Source organism: Diabrotica undecimpunctata, chromosome 7, assembly GCF_040954645.1.
Source record: "Diabrotica undecimpunctata isolate CICGRU chromosome 7, icDiaUnde3, whole genome shotgun sequence".
NCBI classification, from domain to species: Eukaryota; Metazoa; Arthropoda; class Insecta; order Coleoptera; family Chrysomelidae; genus Diabrotica; species Diabrotica undecimpunctata.
In genome coordinates, this window is record NC_092809.1 from 144382021 (window position 1) to 144404386 (window position 22366).

At 32.2% G+C, this 22366-nt stretch overlaps 1 protein-coding gene across 1 annotated transcript; it reads left to right on the top strand.

Moving 5' to 3' along the window:
• The first annotated feature begins 1151 nt into the window (after positions 1 to 1151).
• On the top strand, positions 1152 to 22160 carry LOC140445970 (vesicle transport protein SFT2B). The gene is made up of 3 exons (XM_072538439.1): positions 1152 to 1424; positions 13890 to 14177; positions 21505 to 22160. Exons 1-3 carry the CDS (start codon positions 1356 to 1358, stop codon positions 21631 to 21633), a joined length of 486 nt encoding a protein of 161 aa, XP_072394540.1. The 5' UTR covers positions 1152 to 1355; the 3' UTR covers positions 21634 to 22160.
• Positions 22161 to 22366: the final 206 nt, after the last annotated feature.

A 22366-nucleotide genomic window follows, 5' to 3' on the forward strand; every position in this document is an offset into this window, starting at 1 on the left:
AAACTACTAAGGAAGATATTTGGACCAACCCAATGCAGCGATAGTTCGTGGAGAATTAAACTGAACCACGAGCTGGATGAACTAATGCAGAGCGCAGATATTGTCAGATTTGTAAAATCACAAAGACTAAACTGGCTTGGTCACCTAGAAAGAATGCCAGATAATCGAGCTGTAAAAGTAGTCCAGAGATGGAAGCCCCACGGAAACAGAACAAGAGGAAGGCCCCGTAAAAGATGGATAGACGACGTAGAGAGGGATCTTAAAACCATGAACATCAGGCAGTGGCGAAGGAAAGTATCCGACAGGGCAGAATGGAAGAACATTGTTAAGCAGGCCAAGACTCAGAAAGGGTTGTAGCGCCATTAGAAGAAGAGAAGAAGAACGATCCAAAAATTCATTTTGTAGAGAAGTACTGGTAACAAACCTTTGTCTCAGTATACGAAGTGTCAAAAACCGGTCTTGATTAGGAGTTGTAACCCTTCTACGGCCATGACCGGGTCTTCTCAAGTTACTTCCAGTAACAGAAAAACGTGTTAACATTCTTGAAATGGTTGACTGGGCGATTGACTGGGTGACGTTAAAACGTTCGGCGAGTTCTACTTGAGTGTATCCTTCTTTGCGAAGAGTAACGATTCTAAAACAGTCACTTTCTGACAAATTTCGATTTTATTGCGTCTGGTGGTTCATTTCAAAGAAAAACACTTAATAAACTTGAAAAACTCTTTAAACGTTCAGCACAAAGTAATCCAACCCAACTAAATTCGAAATAAAATGAAGCACAATTAGCATGTTTTTAATTTTTTTTGCAAAAAATGGTAAAAACATCAGCGTTTTTTACCGTTCTTTCGATAAATTTTACAATATACCGGGGGTAACAACAATATATTAGCACAAAACTCTAAACATTAAAATTATTTGATTTACCAGGGTTTTTAAAATTATGCGTTAATTTTGGAGCGCAGTGTATTTTTAATATTTATTTACAAAATAATTATTCCTTCAACACAGAAATAATCACACAGTTTTTTAGAATTACGAACATCAAAAATTCAATGATCGATATATTTTCCCACTATGTAGGCAACTTGTATTTCCTATATCTTCTGAAACACGAATTTAGTACGTTGGTAGCAGTGTTGACCTGTTGAATTTTGACATTTAAAAGTTTTTATACGTGAGTCAGTTGTTAAATCAGCCGAAAGTATGTTATTTTTGTGAAATACGATCAAATTTTAATAAAAGTCAGCCTGATACGAAGTCAATTACCTAAATATCGAAGTGAAACTTGTCTACAGATCCCAAAAATCGACGTCGCACAAACTTATTTATAGACAGACTATTTCAAAGAAAACAAAATGGATAAACTTCGAAGAGTTTTAACTGGAAATGAATCTCCAGATGAGGAGAGTGGAATAATGTCACAAGTAAATATACCTTTTACATTTTATGCAATTTTTTAGAAGATATAGATCATAATTTTAAGTATCTACTTGTTTTTTTCTCTATTATAAAATGAAACACTTTCAAGATTTCAAATTACTGAGACAAAGCTATCTTTATCTTATTCAGCTTATACTATACAGTACTCGCTGAGATAGCTGGAGTAATAAGAGTAGCTTATATTTGCTTCTTGCTTTATCTTAAACCAAATATTTAAAATTCGTTTAGTTTCAATTAAGTATTAATAGAATTCCTAAGGATATACATATAATTTAGAAATACCAGATTTTTAAACAAGTAGTTAATTGATTATATTTGTTGCCTAATATTATCAAGTCATTGCAAGTGTTCTTTCTCCTCTCTTTAAGGCCACTAACACCTCGAAACTGTTTCTAGACCAAGTTACTTATTTGAAAATAGTATTAATAGCCAATAGATTTTTATAGCCCATTTTTTAGCTACCACTATGACCCTTGATGTACAGTTCATTTAATCCATTGTCTTTATCCTTATATCAAGTTTTTTTATTTAAAAATATATTTATTCTTTTATCTTTATGTCAAAATCTCTTGCTATCTGGTATTTTGATACTGACCTATAACTTACTCTATCAATAATATTTATGGGAAAAATTACCATTTTCAAATCATTTTTAAGTAAAATGAATTTTTTTATATGAGTACCTTTGATACATATCTTAATACTTCTTTTGAAACTGTTTTTTCTTGATATTGTTCAGTTTTTTCATGTCTGGAGTTAATATCTTATAGTTATAAGTATCAGGCAGCTAATTTAAGCGCTACATTAAAACCATTACAAATATACCACGAAAAACAGTAACATTTTTTAGAACTGTAATTAAAAAGATGAAATAGCAAATTGTGAAGTATTCAGGAATCTTAAAAGTGTTTTGAAGTAGTAAAAAGCACTATAACTAATGTGAGGATCTTTTAAATTATTATACCAACATTAAAGATGATTTATCGAAAACCGCATAAACTATAGTAACTGTAGAATATACCTACTGCTTTGCTTTAGAGCCCGTCTGTCAGATAATGTACTAAAAAATAAACTGTGAAGATTGTTTTTGCCAGTGATCACTGGTTGGCATTATTCAAAATTGCTATCAGATTTTAGAACTTAAAAAATAATTCTTCCTTTAATTAAAATTAGGAAAGAGTTATTATATAGAAGTACATTTAAACCAAAGTGAACACAAAGGAACAAAAGAATTCGTAGGTGTTCGCTTGGTCGCTTGTTCTCTATAAAGTAGGACTATTTACATTCTAGCAAGCATTCACTTTTGTTGATGATCCATCTGCAATGTCGGATACAGATGAAGATGTAATCATTAGCGCTGCTAGTTTTATAGTTATTGCAGGACTTTCATATGGTGTTCAAATTTGTTACAAAAGAGAAGAAAAAGAGGAGATAATGCCTTGTTAATTGATTTCATGACTGATGACAATTTAGGTCAAGTTACAAATTTCTGTAGCATCTCTATGGTTGCTTTTGAAATGAAATTTAAAAGCAAACTACATAGAATTATAAATTGTGTCAGTCCCACTACCTGACTTTTTTGAAGAGCCTTTGAAGCTCTTTTTGTCTTTCTCATATAAATGATACCAAAAGCGAAGTAATCTTTTTTTACACCAGAGACATCACAATTACAGTAGAAATTTTGTTCGGCATCACTTTTTTTGTTTATTATTTTATATAATTTTGACTTCAGATTCCATAGACATTCTTTGTTACTATTAATTTGGTTAATTGAAGCATCTTTTATTTCATCCATTCCACATTGCAAAATTATGTGCGTATCCAAGTTCTCAGTACTACACATCAAACAGCCCTCTCAAACTGATTTGTAACTAAATTAGTATTAAAAGAGTACTTTCTAACGAATTCGTTTGCTACCTTTTATCCATTGTTTATACTTAACGCCAATTTCTTTAGATGATTCACTGATTTACCAACATCTGTTGGAACAAATCCGAACTCGAACTACTTTTGTTCTATTGTGTTTGATCCACTGTTTTAATACAATAATTTTAAAGAACAAATTCATTTGGTTATTTGTGTTCACTTTGCTTTAAATACTCCTTTAGAATCTACAGCCTGTGATGCTGATAAGACCTGTATTTATATTTTCAACTGTTTGTAGTGTGATAAAAAAAGTTATTTAATAATAAACCACCACCTAATTGTTGTGACTCCATAAAAACTCTAAATATTTTGAACTTATCTTTCAATTTTTTATCAGTTCCCAAAATTAAAATAGTGAATTGAACTAATTAAAAAAGTGTGATAACAATCATTGTTTCCATTTAAAATTTTAACACAAATATAAACTGTTAAAAGATAAGAATTTCTGTGACTGAACTGTAATAAATATTTAGTTTTTTATAATTAATTATTTATAGAAATCAAATATAGAGATAAAATATATATAGTATTTTTCATATAAAAATGTGTGCATGTCATTCAAGATTTACGTCAGAACCCCACAGTGTTGCCAAAACATCAGAATAGTTAGTAAGTGAGGAATTTTTAAAATGGCAACTATTTGTCAAACTATTATATTAACAGTAAATACACTTAGTTTTAAGACTACTGCAACACACTAAAATTCATTAGAAAACATTTTAATACAAAATTATATATTCTAAATTTTAAACTGACCTCTTTTAGGGCTTTAATAGTAAAAACGTCCCGTCATTATTTCTTGTTCAAAATAATCTATCTTATATGAAAGCTTATCAGCTTTCTACAGACTATTTATTTGTTTTGGCATAGCACAATCACAATACACAACAATAATTAGTTTTTAAAGCTATTAATCTAAATTTAATATGTATTTATAAATACAATTTATTAATAATCATTATATTATGATCAAATTATGCAAGAAATTAAAACATAAACAAAATTCTTACTCTAAAAAAGCGGCAACACTTTATACACTTTTGACACACGCTGAACTGTCAATAAAATTTGAAGTATTCCTGTATCAGTTGCATACAATTGTCTAATCTATTTAATTAAAATTATTATTTTGTGGAATATTAGACTTAAAGATTTATTTCATAAAATTTATATTATTAATAATAACAAATATTTTTGGTTATTTATTCAATGTAATTCTAAAATTTCCAATATAATGATGATTTTATTTTTTTGATTATTACACCATGTTGACGCCTATGAAAGATCGAGCAGTTCCGTATGGGTTTCGTATTATTAGCTGTGTTAGGAAAATTTGAACTCTAAGGTTGACATTCTGGAAATTTTAAATATAAGTGACGTCACTTTATATAAATTGTGACGTGCACGCATTATTATATGAAAAATACTATATATAGTTTCTTGTGGCATGTTTTATATTGTCTATTTTATTTTTTCTATGAATAGATCCCAAAATTATTTATTTTTGATGTTTTGACTTCAACTAGTCTGAATGAATGCAATATAAAATTCAAACAATGGTTTTTGTGTGCTGATGTACTATAGCGCTATAGTCTTGGTATGGTCACAGATGAATCAGAACTTCTAGATTTTTCATATCATAAAGTTCATGTGATTCTTGTAAGATTTTAGTATACATTTAGTAAAAATAGTGATTTGTGAAGAAGAAATGCTCATCAAGTAGGCTAGACTGGTTCTGTAGATAAAGAAAATATTGCGGTTTCATAACAACAGAAACTAACGTATTAGAAATGGCATTGTCAAAGTCAAATCATAATTTTGTTTATCATTTTGTCCATCTTACATTTAACCAAGTAATTATCAAATGTTTTCCATAAACTGTGCTTTTTTCTTGATTTTCTTTAAAGTAGCTTAAAAAAGAAGATTTTTGGAATATATTATGATTTGTCTTACTGAAATGCATTCCAAAGATAGTTTATATGATGACAATGAAAACATATTCAATGGAGAAAGATCTTCACATCGATAGTTTTTTATATATGCTACAATGAGAAATATTTAGTTGATACTCTGAGTAAAAATTAAATGTGAATGTGATGTTTGTAAAAATTGTTTTATTATACAATTACTTCACACTAGAACAGCTGTTCTTTAGATACCTAATACTAGAAGGATTTGAGAGGGTCATTTGACTCCTGACTAATTAAACTGATACATTCAAGACTTCCAATATAAATTTACTGCTTTAGTCCAGTCGTCAGAGAGTTGACCCCTAAAAATCATACGAACATGCTGAATTTTGGAGAGTATATTAACTTTGGAACTCCAAAAAAGATGCACAAAAGTTTAACACTTTTTCCAACGGGCTTACCCCTAAACCCCCCCCCCCGCAAGGGGGTGAAAACGCAAAAAAATCGATTTACCAAAAATCTGTACACTGTAGAAAAGAATGCAAATAAAAAATTATAGCTGAGATGATTTTAAACAAAAATGTATATAAGCATTTTTTGTGTAGAATGAACCGTTCTCTTAGAAACAACGCTTGAAGCGACCGTCGATTTTGCATGTCAGTTACAAGTCAGTTATAAATCAATGTTCAATAAAATTTGTATTAGCTTGACAGTAAACATTCGATATCTCTTGATCCAAATGTCCTATCGACAAGAATCAAGATGCGTTTTAAAGGCAAAGAGTGCACCTTTCGTATGCAGTTTTTTCTTATTTTGCCGAGAATAAACTCAGTTTTTATAAAGGCGTTAAATAAATTAACGTATCGCGATTTTTGACATTTTTGACGATTCTCCTGAGATCAATACTTCAACTAGTCCGAATGAATGCAATATAAAATATATAAAATTCAAACAATGGTTTTTGTGTGCTGATGTAATATAGCGCTTTAGTCTTGTATGGTCACGGATGAATCAGAATTTCTAGATTTTTCATATCGTAAAGTTCATGTGATTCTTGTAAGATTTTAGTATATATTTAGTAAAAATAGTGATTTGCGAAGAATAAATGCTCATCAACTAGGCTAGACTGGTTCTGTAGATAAAGAAAATATTGCAGTTTCATAACAACAAAAACTAACATATTAGAAATGGCATTGTCAAAATCAAATCATAATTTTGTTTATCATTTTGTCCATCTTACATTTAACCAAGTAATTATCAAATGTTTCCCATAAACTGTGGTTTTCTCTTGATTTTCTTTAAAGTAGCTTAAAAAAGAAGATTTTTGGAATATATTATAATTTCTTACTGAAATTCATTCCAAAGATAGTTTATATGATGACAATGAAAACATATTCAATGGAGAAAGATCTTCACATCCATAGTTTTTATATATGCTACAATGAGAAATATTTAGTTGATACTCTGAGTAAATCACTTTCATTGACCAGTTGTAGTAAAAGTTCCATTTTTAGATATCAATCTTTAAAATTTTGAGTTGTGGTAAAAAATATGAAGCATTTGAAATATGAATAATAAACGCAGAATTTAATGTTTTACATTTCAAACGATCACACGTCACGGTAAATGCATTTAGGAAATCGGTTTTGGGTATAGTTTATTGCAAAAGTTTTGTTCTTTTGAAAAATGTACTAGTGTAGTCGAAAAAATTTTTTAAATGTTTTAGATCGTTTTTGCCTTTAAAAAGCATCTTGATTTTTGTCGATAGGACATTTGGATCAAAAGATATCGAATTTTTACCGTCAAGCTAATACAAATTTTATTGAACATTTATTTCAATGCTTATATACATTTTTGTTTAAAATTATCTAAGCTACAGTTTTTATTTGAAACATTTTTTTCTACGGTATACAGATTCTTAGTAAATCGATTTTTTGCGTTTTTAACCCATGCGGGTGGGATTTTAGGGGGAAGCCCGGGGGTAAAAGTGGTAAACTTTTTTGCCTTTTTTTTGGGGTCCCAAAATTAATATTCGGGGCAAAATTCAGCTTGTTCGTATGATTTTTAGGGTTTCAGTGGCATTTTCGTCTCTGACGACTGGAGTACTTGTTTTATTTACAATCTAACTTAACAAAAATTGTCACGAAAATTTTAATTTCTACTCTGAGAATTATTTAAAATTTGCATTCGTAAGTAACTTGCACCATAAAGAGATTCATTTTTGTTTTTTTTTTAAGGATTGTGTTTTATTAATAAAAATAAAATATTTTTAATTTGATTCATAGTCGCAGTGCTGTGGAAAAATACCATTAAGCACATATATTTTTATTGTATACTTACCTAAAATAATAAGTATGACATTCTTTTTGTATTATACAGATTGAACCAATTTAAAACGGAACATACAATTTAATATATGTCTGTTTGAACTGCATTTGAAATAGTGGACCAATATAAAACTTGGACAAAAATAAATACATACCCGGTGATAGACATTGTATAAAATATCGTTCAACTATCTGTCTCCTTTAAAGGAAAGAGGAGCTTGCCTAATAGTCGGAGAGATAGAGCCGAAATTTTAAACTGATCAGTAATATGACATTTCTCTATTGGAATATATTCATTGTATCTGGGTTAAGACTTTGCCTTACAGGCGGACGTCCCTCGTGGTACAGGGGGTGGCTATACAGGGATGAAGTTGAAATTTTTTTCGGAAAAATTAACGATCGATAATATGGCTGAAAATTTGCCCAGAGTAAGATCTTGGTATAACTAGACGAAATCCCAAAGGGCGGACGCGAGAGTGGATACATAAGGGGTGGCGGACAGGGGTGAAGTTGCAATTTTTTGGGGAAAAATTAACGATAAGTAATATGTCCGCCATTTTCATGGCTTATTATTTAGCCCCTAAAAACTCTAAATCCAAAAGGGCGGACAGCTGGGTTGGTACAGAGAGCCACAAAACGGGTCAAATGTACCACTTGCCTGCGCATTTTAGGTCTCGGTAACAATTTTCAAACTGATTTTATTATGATATTTTTATACCGATTGATTTGAAAATTTGTATGCTCACTGCTGTTACTATTCTGAGAAGCGTCAAGTAGAGTTTTCCTCAAAATTTTCCAAAAATATTTCCGTAAATGAAAATTTTCGTAACTTTTTGAGGTAAAATCTAATTTGTAGAATCCTTTCAATTTTCTGTAAGTTATACCATGATTTTTTTCCAAAAATTTTCAAACGATTTTTCCGATAAGAAAAAAAAATTTAGAAAAACTTCGTCATTTTTCTCACTCTCATTGATGTTATCACATTCATAATCTTCGTCACTTTTACTTTCAATAATATCACATTCATTATCTGCTTCATTTTCAATCACTACTTCTCGAACTGATTCTGGCATCTGAGGTCCACTAAACCATTTGAATTTATATGTTTCATCTTCAAACTCCCAACCATGTTCTTCAACAATCAATTCTGTTGGTACTTTTTTATGAGCATTTGTCCAAATATTTGAAATATAATGAGCTCGCAGTAGATGTTGGTGTAATTCATCTTGACATGGTGGTAAGCTTGAAGCATCGAAATTTTTTAGTTTTTTTTAAGGCTCGTTCACATCATGCAACTTATACTGCCGGTTAAATAGTAAAAATCTGACATCGTTTACTTTTCTTTTTGGAATTGTTCTCGTCAGTCCTGTTCCATATAAGTGACTAAGGTTTCAAAAACTTCATTACAATCGAAGTCAGTCAAATCGAAGTTGAATAAAAGCATCTTGATACTTATTACATTTAGCGCATGCGTCTAGAATTACTGATCTAAATGAACGCGCATCATTATTATTTTAATATTTTAAAATAATAATGATGCAAAATTAATGTCCAAACAGAATTTGTAAAATTATAATTAACTAATGAAAAAAAATTCAATCAACTTGAAAGTTAAAAAAAAATCGGTTGCCTGTAAAGTCGGTTTTACGGGCGAAGATTTTACGTGACAACGTCTTTTTCTCGGTAGAATATTTATTGATATGAATATTATTAAATTGCACAATAGGAACAAGGAATTGAATGAAAATAAGAATTGCACAAATTTTAACTATAGAAATATATTTTGTTTACTAAAACATTGTACATGTAAACTTAAACTTAACTAATTTCTATTTGAGTGATTTTGTTGAGGATAGGACGATGATAGGAGAAATATGAAATGAAAGGAAGTGTTTCTGCTGTAATGTGTCTTGAACGCCAAGAACGCTCGAGAAAGACAGAGACACAAGCACGGAAGCACGCACCGATTCAACGCGCCTAATTCTCTAGTGCTGCGCGCGCAGCGGACCGATCATGTTTGAGTGGGAGAGAGACGCAAGGCATTCGCCGGTCCGGCGGGCCTCTCTCTCGTTCGGTGACTCACTGTAACAGACGTGAGCGGGCGTTACACTTTTTCATGAATGATTCCGAGCCACAACCTAATTTAAGACGTTGTCACGTCAAAAAAATATTGAAAATATCTACAAAGTAAATTTCAAAACTTAAAAAATTGATAATTCCACTATTAAATTGATTTTTATTAATAATTATTTATAAAATGTTAAAGGAATTCTACAATTTGAATTTTACCTATTGATAAATAGAAATAATATATTTTGTATTTGATTATTAATATAATAATAAATCAAATTTTTCTTATATCTGAACAATCATTATTTATGCAATGTAAATTTAAAAACCTTTTTATTGTAATAAAAAATAAGTAAAATTACTATTTGTTATACCAAAAATATTTAATAGTTAACATTATAAATTCGGCCCTATCTCTTGGACTATAAGGAAGCGATAAGTGGTTTGACAGCATAATAACTGCTTTTTAAGTCTAGTTTTTCAGTGATTCTAGGCAACCTATTTGGGTGGAGTTTTGACTTGTTCTTGAATGAGTTCCGAATCCAGTAGCCCGCTGAAGTATTGGATTTTTATAATATAATTATTTGACAACCTTTTGTTGGCCAACCACCTAGAGCGGAGTTGAGCCGAAATACATTGATTTCGTATGTTCCGTTTTAAATTCGTTCAATCTGTATAGCACCATCATCACTTCATTCGTCATTTCCCTTAACCCTTAAACAAGGATGTGGGATCCTTTTGGGACCCGACCATATTTTTCACCTCTAGCTGAATAATGGGCAATTTTTTCCTGAAATCTCATATATTGTTAATCCCATGAAAAATATTGTTACCACCAAACCAGGACCAACAGAATATGCTAACCAATGAAGTATTTGAGATTTTTAACATTTTCTTGACTTAATGACATAAAGGCAAGTATCTTTGAGCATACCAACAAAGAAGCAATTCGCATATATCGAATTTACAGTGAAAAAAATCCGGAGAAACAGAAGATTTGGAAAGACATTGATTTTATAGAACTCAATGCATTTATTGGAGTTTTGATTACAGCGGGAGCTCTATGTTAATTAAAAGAGAACGTTGCAGAAATGTAGAGTACAGATGAATCAATTTGTCGTATAACATATTCACATCATCAATGCCTCGTGACAGATTTTCTCAGGTAAGCATTTTTATCCGATTAATGATAAATCGACAAGACAAGAAAGCCGTGAAACAGACAAGTTATCTGCATTTAGAGACATATGGGACCTTTTTGTTACGAATTGTAAACAGGCGTTTGTTCCCCATGAACTTCCCCATTACTTCGAAATCTCAAAGATATACTAAGTGAAAAACAGCTAATTATGCTGTATTATGCTCAGGTGGAGTCTCGTTTGCGGTATGGCATAGTATTTTGGGGTAGGTCTTGTAAATTCAGTGAAGTCTTTCTGTCTCAAAAGAGAATAGTTCGTTGTATTTCTCGAATCACTAGCTGTAAGAGTTACTTTACTAGATATAAACTTTTAACTGTGCCGTGCTTATATATTTTTGAAGTTTGTGTTTTTATTCATTCAAATCTTGAGAAATTTAAAACTAATAATCAAATTCACAATATAAATACAAGGCAGAATCAAAAATTACATGTGCCTTTTTCTAAAGGAAATATGCATTTTTACTCACCTGCAATAATAGGTCAAAGAATATATAATAAGTTACCCGAGCCAATAAAAAAATGTAAGAATATGAAAATATTTAAATTAACTTTAAAAGATTTTTTATTGCAGAATACGTTTTATTCTGTTGATGAATATTTTAGTAGTTGACATTATTTTAAGTATATGCTAGTAATTTTACATTTTCTATTTGTATTTGTCTTGTAATGTTAGGTTTAGCGTAATTTTAGATTTACTTTATATTTACTAATTTTGTTTTCTAAACTGTGACTGATCCTATAAAAATTGTATTTGTCAAAAAGGAAATAAAGTATTATTATCCAGATTTAGCCACACGGCTCACACTCCCTCTAAGGGGAAAATTCACTCATCCCAGATACTTACGGTATCAAAAGGATTGAGCTCTGGTGGGACTCTTTCCATGTTATCGAGTCCTAGGTGACTTGGTATGTCGGTGTATCTCCCAAAAATTTTCGTACGCATCTGGACGTCGAAAGTAACACAGCTTTCTGCATAATCTTATATAGATGTTCATTTAGACCCAGCTTTTTTATGTTTTCTAGGAGGCTCTTCGGTATGACTCCAGTGGTAGAAAGAATAATAGGTATCGTCTGGGTACTTTCCATTCTCCATTGTCTCCTGATTTGTATTTCTAGATCTCTGTACTTGGCGATCTTTTCGTTGTATTTAACACGTAAATTATTGGTGTTGGGTATCGCCACATCAATAAGTGTTGTTTGCCTAGTAATTTTATTAACTAGTATGAGATCGGGTCTATTATGGGCCACTGGTTGGTCTGTAAGCACAGTGCGGTCCCAGTATAGCTTATAGTTGTCATTTTCAAGCATTCTATCAGGGACGTATTGATAATAAGGAAGATGGTCGGTTTGGAGAAGTCCCAGTGTGTCAGCTAGTATTATTATTATTATTATTATTATTATTATGAACAAATAACTGGAGTAAGTGGAGAGAAGTAACTCTCTATCTATTTCGCTCTCTCTCTCTCTCTCTCTCTCTTTGAGAGAGCGAAATAAATAGAGAGAGAGAGAGAGAAAGAGAGGGATGCCCGCTGAAAGGTCTTCTCTCGGAACGTTTCTAGAAACAATTAATCTTTCTAAATTATCATCACGTTTGCGAACCACGTGACCAAAGAACTGTATAATTCGCTTCAGACATGTTGTCTTTTTTAATGTCAAGTTAGTTAAGAATGGAAACGTTTGTCCGATAAGCTGTCGAAAGGTATGAGCAGCGTTCTTCTACAACACCACATCTCAAAGACATCAATTCTTGTGCGCGGAGAGTCCATGTTTCTGCCCCGTATAGAAATATTGAGAGTACAAGTGCATTCACCACTCTCATTATGATTTTTTTAGAAATAGATCTTTTGCTTAACAGTTGTGATCCGAGATAGTTAAAGCACTCTACTATCTGGTATTCCTGCAAGTGATACAAGTCAGTTGATCTTGTGTAAGTGATGTTACTTGTGTCAGTGTGGAATCTCTGTACCACCCTTATTTTTGTCTTACTTTTAATAATTTTAAGACTAACTTTATTGCTTTCCCACTCAAGAGGAGGAGATCTAGCATTTCTTGTTCATTTGCTGCTAAAGTGTGTTTTCTGCAAATCTTAAATTTGAGATTTTTCATCAGCCACTGTTAAACCACCGACCCATCCTTCTAAAGCCATTCTATTGACATGTTCACCATAAATATTCGATAAGTCAGGCGATGAAACGCATCCTTGGCTAACGCCTCTCTCTCTGCTTTGAATTAGGTTGAGAACTTCTGATATAGTCGTACTGTTGCACTATTTTACTGGTACAGATTTTGATTAAGTGTCACCAGCTGTACCCATCTCTATTAAAATGGACCAAAGATGTATCCAGCTTACCCAATTCAATTCCTTCTGGTAGTCAATGAAACATATTATCATAGGTACTTGAAATTCTCTCAACTTTTCAATGAGTTGTCTCAGGTTCATGTTCAGAAAACATATTGAATAAAGAAAGATCCTTACATCCATAATTGTTTTCATATATGCTACAATGAGAAACATTTGGTTGATATTCTGAGTAAAAATTAAAGGTGAATCTGATGTTTGTAAAAGTAGTTTTGTCCTATGATCATTTCACATTAAAACAGCCATACTTTAACTACTACTTGAAATATTTGAAAAGATCATTTGACCTCTGACTAATTAAACTGATACATTAGAGGCTTTCGATATAAATTTATTACTTTTTTATTTACAATCTAACTTAACAACAATTGTGACGAAAATTTCCAGGATTCGACGGAAATTTTCAGGATTTTCTCCCGTTTACCTTTTCCCTTTATAAACCCTGCTTGTTCTTGCGATATTTGATAGTGTAGGTAAGTTTTTAACCTGTTTTTGATGATATGCAGCAAGATTTTACTGGTATGCGTTGTACGGTAGTATTTATGACATTACATTGGGTCAAAAACAAAAACAAATTCTTATGGTGCAAGTTACTTATTTAGAAAAAACTTTTTCTTTTATTTTACGTTATTTTTATTTTTCACACCTATTTTTTACAGTTAGATGATGCTACCACCTTAAGTTGGTCCACAAGACTAAAAGGCTTTTTGGCATGTTTCATAATAGGCATATTACTGTCATTTTTGGGTTCGTTTGCTTTATTTTTAAATAGAGGTTTGCCAGTTTTTGCAGTATTTTACACCTTAGGAAATGTCACGTCCCTTCTCAGCACATGCTTCCTCATGGGACCATTTAAGCAGGTTAAGAAAATGTTCGCTTCCAATAGATATATAGCCACGATTTTAGTTTTAGTTGCTTTTGTTCTTACGCTGATCTCGGCGTTAGTGGTAAGTAGATATAATATTTTAAATACTTGACATTAACATGTACCTTATATATACAGTCTTTAATTAAGCGCTTCTTATATTTACATTTAAATAAAACAGTGTGTGAGATATCATCGAAATTTTTTATTTGTTTGAAAGGCTTATCGATGCCATTGTATATATTAATTACTATTTAAATGGGAATAAGCCACAATTAAAGGTTAAAGTACGTTTATTGACGTTTCAATTTCCCCTTAGGCCCATTTGTAGTAGTACCATGAATTCTCCTTGTAGTGAACTATCAAAATTTTTATTAAATATTTTAAAACCAATTGCAAATAAAAATGACACATTTATAAAAAATACACATTTTTTACATAAGTTATCAAATATTGAATTTAATTCAAATAATACTTTAGTAAGTTTTGACATAAATAGTTTATTTACGAATGTTCCATTAGATAAGACTTTAAATATAGTCAAGACAAAATTAGAGAGTGATAATACATTGACAACTAGAACAAGACTAAATATATCAGCTATAATGGAGTTAATAACATTATGTACTGATAATACATATTTTCAACTAAATAATGAATGCTACAAACAAAATTTTGGTCTAGCAATGGGCTCTAGTTTATCTCCATTATTAACTGATATATTTATGGAAGATTTTGAAACCAATATTATTTCTAAACAAAATTTAAAACCCTTAGTATGGTGGAGATATGTAGATGGTGTGTTCTCAATATGGCCTCATGGATCAGAATTGTTGGACACATTCCTGAATGATATAAACGGTAAAGAAGAGACAATAACATTTACCATGGAAAAGGAATATAAAAACACATTACCTTTCCTGGATGTTTTAATCTCTAAGAACGATAATGGATACGAAACTCAGGTGTATAGAAAACCAACGCACACCAACAAATATTTAAATTTCAAATCAAAAATCACAATATTAATATTAAAAAAGAATCATTAAATCCTTATACGATAGAGCCAAAATTACTTGTTCTAACGAAAATTCGTTCTTTGAGGAAAAACATTTGTTAACATCTGTTTTATTAACAAATGATTATCCTTTATCGTTTATAAATAAGGAATTTTCAACAATCGATCGAATAGAACAAAACAACTTAGAACGAGATCCTACAGCATATACAAGGAATAATACGAGGAAAATAACAAGACCATACATAAAAGGATTATCGGAAAAGCTTAAAAGGATAGGAAATAAATTCAACATTTCAACAACATTCAAAACAACAAACACGTTGAGATCTATTTTGTCCAAAACCAAACCTAACAATGAACAAGAAAGGACAAGGAATTGCGTTTATAAAATACCTTGTGAATGTGATCAGTTTTATTTAGGTGAAACATCAAGGCCATTAAATGTTAGAATAAGTGAACATCAATCCTATATTAAAAATAGAGAATTTGATAGATCTCAAATATGTAAACACGCATGGGATAATGAATATAGGGTTCAATGGAATGATTCAAATATAGTCCTAAAAGAAACGGATGGTAAAAAGAGAAAAATCAAAGAAGCGGCTCTAATTATGCTAAATGAGACCAATTGTGTCGCGAATTCCTCGGCAGAATGTAGTAGGATCTGGTTACCCATATTGAAAGAGGAAGTTATTAAAAGGAAAATACCAGTATTGGTAAGTCAGTGACATATAGAGTTATGATCATTTATGGTTTTTAAATAACAAACATAAAAAATCGGAATTTGGTGTTTATTGAAGGTAAACTAAATGCACGATCAAATACTTACCATGTCGGGATAGTATTATGAGGTTTTTTCCTGGTTTTTCCCTCATAATTTACTGTGGAATCACTAACAGGAGAATTTTACTGTCATCATGGCATGTATTTGTCTTTTTAAAGACGAATTACATGCTATGATCTTTTCTGACGGATATTCTCAAGTTAAAGTTGATTTCATGTAATCGAATGAACTATCTTATAAGTAAAGTCGTCCCAGGAACGCAACTCAACAATATTGGCAATATGATTTTAAAGTCGTCTACTTTAAAATGTATAATGTATGTCTGAATTGTCAATATAGATGAGTCGGATAAAATTAAATTAGAAGAATTTTTCACTAAGTAACAAAAAAACAAAATTTGTTTAATTTACTAATGTTTGTATTTTGAGAACGATTTCCGAAGTGGAAATTGAAACGTCAATAAACGTACTTTAACCTTTAATTGTGGCTTATTCCCATTTAAATAGTAATTACTTTAAAATGCCACAAGAAAATAGCTTCAGAACAATATTATATAATATATAATATAAAATCTTTCAAATATCTACCGCAGCTTCGCTGGGTGGCACGCATCCGAATTGTCAAATTTTCCATAACTCTGGCGCATAAATCAGGATGAATTTGACCGATGTCATGAGGTCTTGCGACGTAAGAAAATCCCGCAAGAAAGAGTCTAACTTGAGATGATTATGTCCTCAAATGTCCAATGTGGCGTTCCTGTCCACAGCGCCGTCCTGTCCACATGTCATTAGTGTCGATATCATCCAATTTAGTCCAAAATAAGTTGGTAATCATCGACCTATAGCGCTCGCCGTTGAGGGTGAGGTCCAGTAGTTTGATTTCGCTGTCACGCATCGAGGAGCTAATTTTTTCGCCGCGCATTTTTAGGAGTTGCAGTTTTAGCAGTCACAGATTCAGAAGTGATTGTTTTCGCCGTCACTTATCGAAGAGAAATTCTTTTCGCCGAAACTTTAATGGACACACAAACAGAAATGGTTTTGTTTGCAGTCGCGCGTCGCCCATTTGTAGCGTTATTGTTTTCCCTGTGCAGTCTGGGAAATTATAGTTTTTTTGGTTACATAAATAGAAATATCTTTTTTCATCGTCACTTTATTCAAAATTATTTTTTCGCCGCGAATTATTAGGAATTGCAGTCTTCGAGGACACAGAATCAGAAATGATTCACTGTTACTCATTGAAAAAGAAATCACTGGAAGTCCTTTAGTAATAACAATTTTCGTTAACAAACAAACATGATTAATTTCACTGACATTCGTCAAAGGATACAAATAATATTCCTCGCCGCATTTATTAAAAATTATACTCTTCGCCGCTTTTTTTTTGGAGTTCTATTCTTCGTAGGCTCCTCCGATATATTTAACTTTTTGTCTAGTCGGTAGACCATCATTCTGGCCTTGGGTACTATTTTCTTCTTCATTCTTAAAAGTTTCTTGATAGTATTTAACCCATCTATCTAGAGTTTCAGTGGTTCCTACGAGCAGCTGCTATTTTTTGTCCATATAGAAAACGTACGAACATCGTATAATTATTTAAAAATTTTTGCATTAATAGTATTCCACACTTTTGAATAGCCCCCGTATGAATTATAAAATCGATCTTATTTTAAAAGCATAAATCCAACTATAACAATTATAGAACGCTTTCATACACGTTCTATCAATTGGGACAAATTAATGTATTCAACAAATTGCGCGAACACAATGAGAAGACGCAATTACCAACAATTGAAACCTGTTTTTTTGTATATAAATAACTAATGTATTGTTTATGTTTAGTAAACTAAATATACAGGGTAATAATTTAAAGACTTTCCACCAATAATATCTTCACGCGAATAAATATGGAAAACAGTATGTGGTAGTCCAGGTGCGACCGAGGAGGAGAAGCATAGCTTCCTTATCGTCTACCCAAGAAGCGATGGATTTTAATTGTAAATTAATATAATTTAATTTTAATTGAATTCGATTATATTCAATGATTCGATTCCGTTCTATTCTATTCAATTCGATTTCATTCGATTCTATCCCATCCGATTTCATTCGATTCAATTCGAATCAATTCTATTGGATTTCATCCAATTCGATTAAATTCGTCTCCATTCGATTGTTTATTTTTGACGTTTATTGCATGAAGATGCCACAAGAAAATACCTTCAGAACAGTATTATTTTATTTTTCATTTTATTTCATCTTATTTTATTGAGAAATGCGCAGAAAGGTTTCTTGTTTTTATTTTTTTACCCCTAATTCTATTAAATTCGATTTCATTCCATTGCGTTCGTTTCTATTCGATTTGGTTCGATTCTATTCCATTTGATTCTATCCGAATCAATCCCATTAGATTCTATTCGATTCCATTCTATTTGATTTCATTCGATTCGATTGGATTCCATACGACTCGATTCCATTCAATTATTGGATTCGATTTCAGTCGACCCCGTTAGATTTCAGTCGATTCGATTAGATTTGATTCGATTCCATTAGATTCGATTTGATACGATTCGATAATATCATACTATTCCGTATCTCCGGCGATAGGTCGCGAGAGTGAACGGGTAATACATCCTTGATGTGTGCGATCTCATAAGAAAATGAAGGTTTGTTTTAACATCGACCGCGACCTTCTCCGCACATATCCATGTATCTTCGGTATGTCCGTACTTGTGACCTTACTTGTGTTTCGTAGTGGGAAGGTTACTTCTTCTTCTTCGGCTTTTCCCATTATGAGTTCGCCGTTTTCGTCCTCCACAGCACTCTATTCTCCCAGTCACCTTCTCTGAGGTCTCTATCTATCATAGCATTTCCGACGTATGTTTTCCATCTTGTAGCAGGTCTTCCTCTCCGTCTTCTTCCCGGCGGGTCCCAGTTTAATATTCTTTTCGGCCACTTATACTCTGGCATTCTTTGTACATGCCCGTATCACTGCAGGGCTCTGTTTTCCAACTTTTTTGTAATTGAGCATTTTACTTCCATTCTGTTCCATATTTCCTCCGTTCTTATTCTATCCGCTCTTGTGATTTGTAGACATCTTCTCATAAAGTCCAGTTCGACTGTTCTTATTTTATTTCGTATTGTTGTTGTCATTGGCCATACTTCCGCTCCATATAGGGTAATATTCATCACTATGCTCTGAAAGATCCTCTTTTTGTTTTCTTTGGTTAGAGTGTTGTTCCATATCACCCCATGAAGTGCTCTTGTGGCTTGTTTTCCCCGTGCTATTTTCATTTCTATATCTTTCATACAAGTACCATCTCGGCTAATCATTGACCCTAAATACTTAAAAGCCTTACAACTCTTAATAGTCTCTTCTAAACTTAAGTTCAAATCTGCAACCTCGGGTGCAATACATAAGTATTCGATCTTGCACATATTTATCTTGAGTCCCCAAAGTTCATATTCTTCCTTTAATTTCCTTATCATATATTCCATATCCTCCCTGTCTAGTGCAAAAATGACTTGATCATCTGCGAAAAGTAGTGAATGTAATATATTCTAACAAAAAGAGAAATCAAACGATTTCTACTTAGCGAAACCGAATTCAAATCTTAACCACTGTGTTTCCTAAAATTTGCGAAACAAACAGCTGGATGAATTAATCGGCAAGGGAATCTAAAATTGCATTCCACAAGCCGTTCATCCTAGTCAAAATTCGTAGTGAATTCAGTTTCTCGTACTTCCAACGAAGTAAATAACAAAACAGAATGACGGTATTAGATTTTTGTTTTGATAAAGTGCAGCAACAACCGTTGATACGTATTTCGACCTCCTTAAGTCTCTTCAGAACGGTATAGCCACTGCTCTAGAGCAGTGTAATAATATATTCTCTGTAGTAATATATTCTCTTGTACTGGTATGCCCATTGTTCCGCATTTTCTATACCATCTTTTCAAAGCCTGATCTATATATATATGTTAAAAAGTGTAGGTGAGAGACCACATCCCTGTTTGAGGCCTTTTGTTGCGGTGATTGTTTTTGTTATTTCATTACCTAACTTTATTTGCACTTGTGTTTCTTTATACAGTCTTTGTGTTATATTCACCCATTTCTCTCTAACGCGCATTCTTCTCATTGCTTCCCATAGTTGTTTCCTGGGCACGCTATCGTATGCTTTCTCTAAGTCGATAAAGGTCATATGTGTTTCAATGTTTTTTTCTTTGTTCTTTTCAATCACCTGTCTCATAATGAATATATTATCTAAACATGATCTGGCTTTTCGGAATCCGGCTTGTTCTTCGCTATAATGGTCCATGTGTTGTTCTAGTTTTTCTTTTATAACTGATGAAAAGATTCTTGCTATTGAAGGCATTACACTGATCCCTCTGTAGTTATTTGGTGACCTTTTGTCACCTTTTTTGAAAATGGAGGACATGTATGATAAATTCCACTCATCGGGAATCTTCTCTCCTGCTTCGATTTTATTGAACAACATTCGTATAAAGGATACTATCCTTGCGCCTCCATATTTCAGCAGTTCCATTTTTATGTTCCCTGGTCCTGGTGCTTTATTGTTTTTGGATTTCTTTAGTGCTTTATTTATATCTTCCTCTGTGATTTCTGCTTCCTCAGTTATTATTGTCACAGGGTCGTATGAGATATACTCCGGCCTATTATCCTGCAATAATTTTGTGTAATGCTTTGTCCACTCTTTTGATGTAATTATCTGTATGGTATTTTTTACTTCGTTTATTACTTCTGACGTTTTTAATTTTTTTCCATGCTTCCGTTGATCTGTTATACCCTATCGTGTTGTCTATGTCTCTGCAAATTCTCTCCCAGTATTCGTTTTTCTGGAGCTTTATTCTTTCTTTAACTTGTTGTCTGAGGGTAACATATTCTCCCCGTGTTCCTGGGGTTCTGTCGTTTAGCCATTTATGAAATGCACTTTTTTTTTAATCATCTCTTCTAAGTCGTCGCTTTATTTCTCCAAATATGTATTCTTATGTTGTTCAATACCCAGCACTTCGTTTGCCGCTTTGTTTATTTTTTCCTTTAGGTGTTGATACATTTCTGTTGGGGTCCATTCTTCGTTCATCTGTAGCATATTCTGATATAGTGTTCGAGTACTAAATTGTTGTAGAAGTTCTACTTTATACCTCGTATTTGCGATTTTTTGCATCTCCTCATCTTTCTGGATATTGTCTTTTTGTCGTCTTCCCGTCTATACGAATTTTCCTAGCACTAATCGGTGGTTACTTGCACATTCTGCTTGTCTGTATACTCTTACATCTTGTATTATTGTTTTGCTGGCTTTTCTTACTATTATTAAATCAATAATTGATCTTTGGTTTCGGAAGGTTACGTGCTTTGCATCATTTTTCTCTGTCGCACAGAGGGAAAAGGTATATATTACTGCTCTCAGTCTATATGTTATGTTCGTAACTCTATGTAAGTGGCTAAAATTCCAACGTGCGTTATTTTTATTGCACAGACTACTCTAGTTAGGTTTTTTTCGATGGCTGTATAGTGTATATTAAGAAAAGTAACATGACAATGTAATAGCACATGTAGTAGTTTATACGTTTTAACATAACTTTCTATTTTTTAGCTGAAAAATGCAGTGTTAGCACTCTTATTCATTATCATACAATCGCTAGCGATGACTTGGTACTCGCTGTCGTACATCCCATACGCCAGAGACGCTGTCAAGAAAACAGTGATGACTTGCATAGTGTAAATAACTGTGTCTTAACTTAAGTGTGATAAATAATTGTAAATGACGGTGGACAAGGAAAACATCGGTCTATTTTCGTAAGCCTAAATAACAGAATTTTATTCATAAATTAATGCCAAGTATTGATATCTATTATTGTAATTATTTATTTAATTTTAATATACCTTGTTTTATTTTTTGTGTTGTTTGTTTCGTAGTGAAACGTTTGGGAAAGTGTCGTACGAAGATTTTTCGACTTAATCTCAAGCAATTTTGAAATGGCAACCGATCTATCACTCATTTCTTTGTCAAAAGTGTCGTTTGGATTCGTTGCAAAAGTGAAGAATCGAATCACGCGATCAAACGTGGCCGGAGGAAACTTAGTATAAACTAAAAGTGTACAAATTTTGTAGTGAATGTGTCGGATGAGAGAGAGAGAGAAATTACTCTCGGTGACTTGTAGTTGCATTAAACTCCCACTATAACTAGGTACGAGATGATGCTTTGTGTCAACTTTATTTTACATAACATTATGTAAGTTATATGTATTCCGCAGTTTTACTATTATTTTCTTAGTTTTTGAAAATCCCTCGAATTGTTGTAATTCCTCGTATGGTCTTCTAGTATGTGGGATAGTATTTCACAGATAATTACTATATGGGCCCCTTTTTATAAAGATGCAACACGGTTGTGAGCATCTAAATAGGTTTGCGTCGATTTTAATATAGTTTTCAGTAAAGTACTGATTAATTTTCTA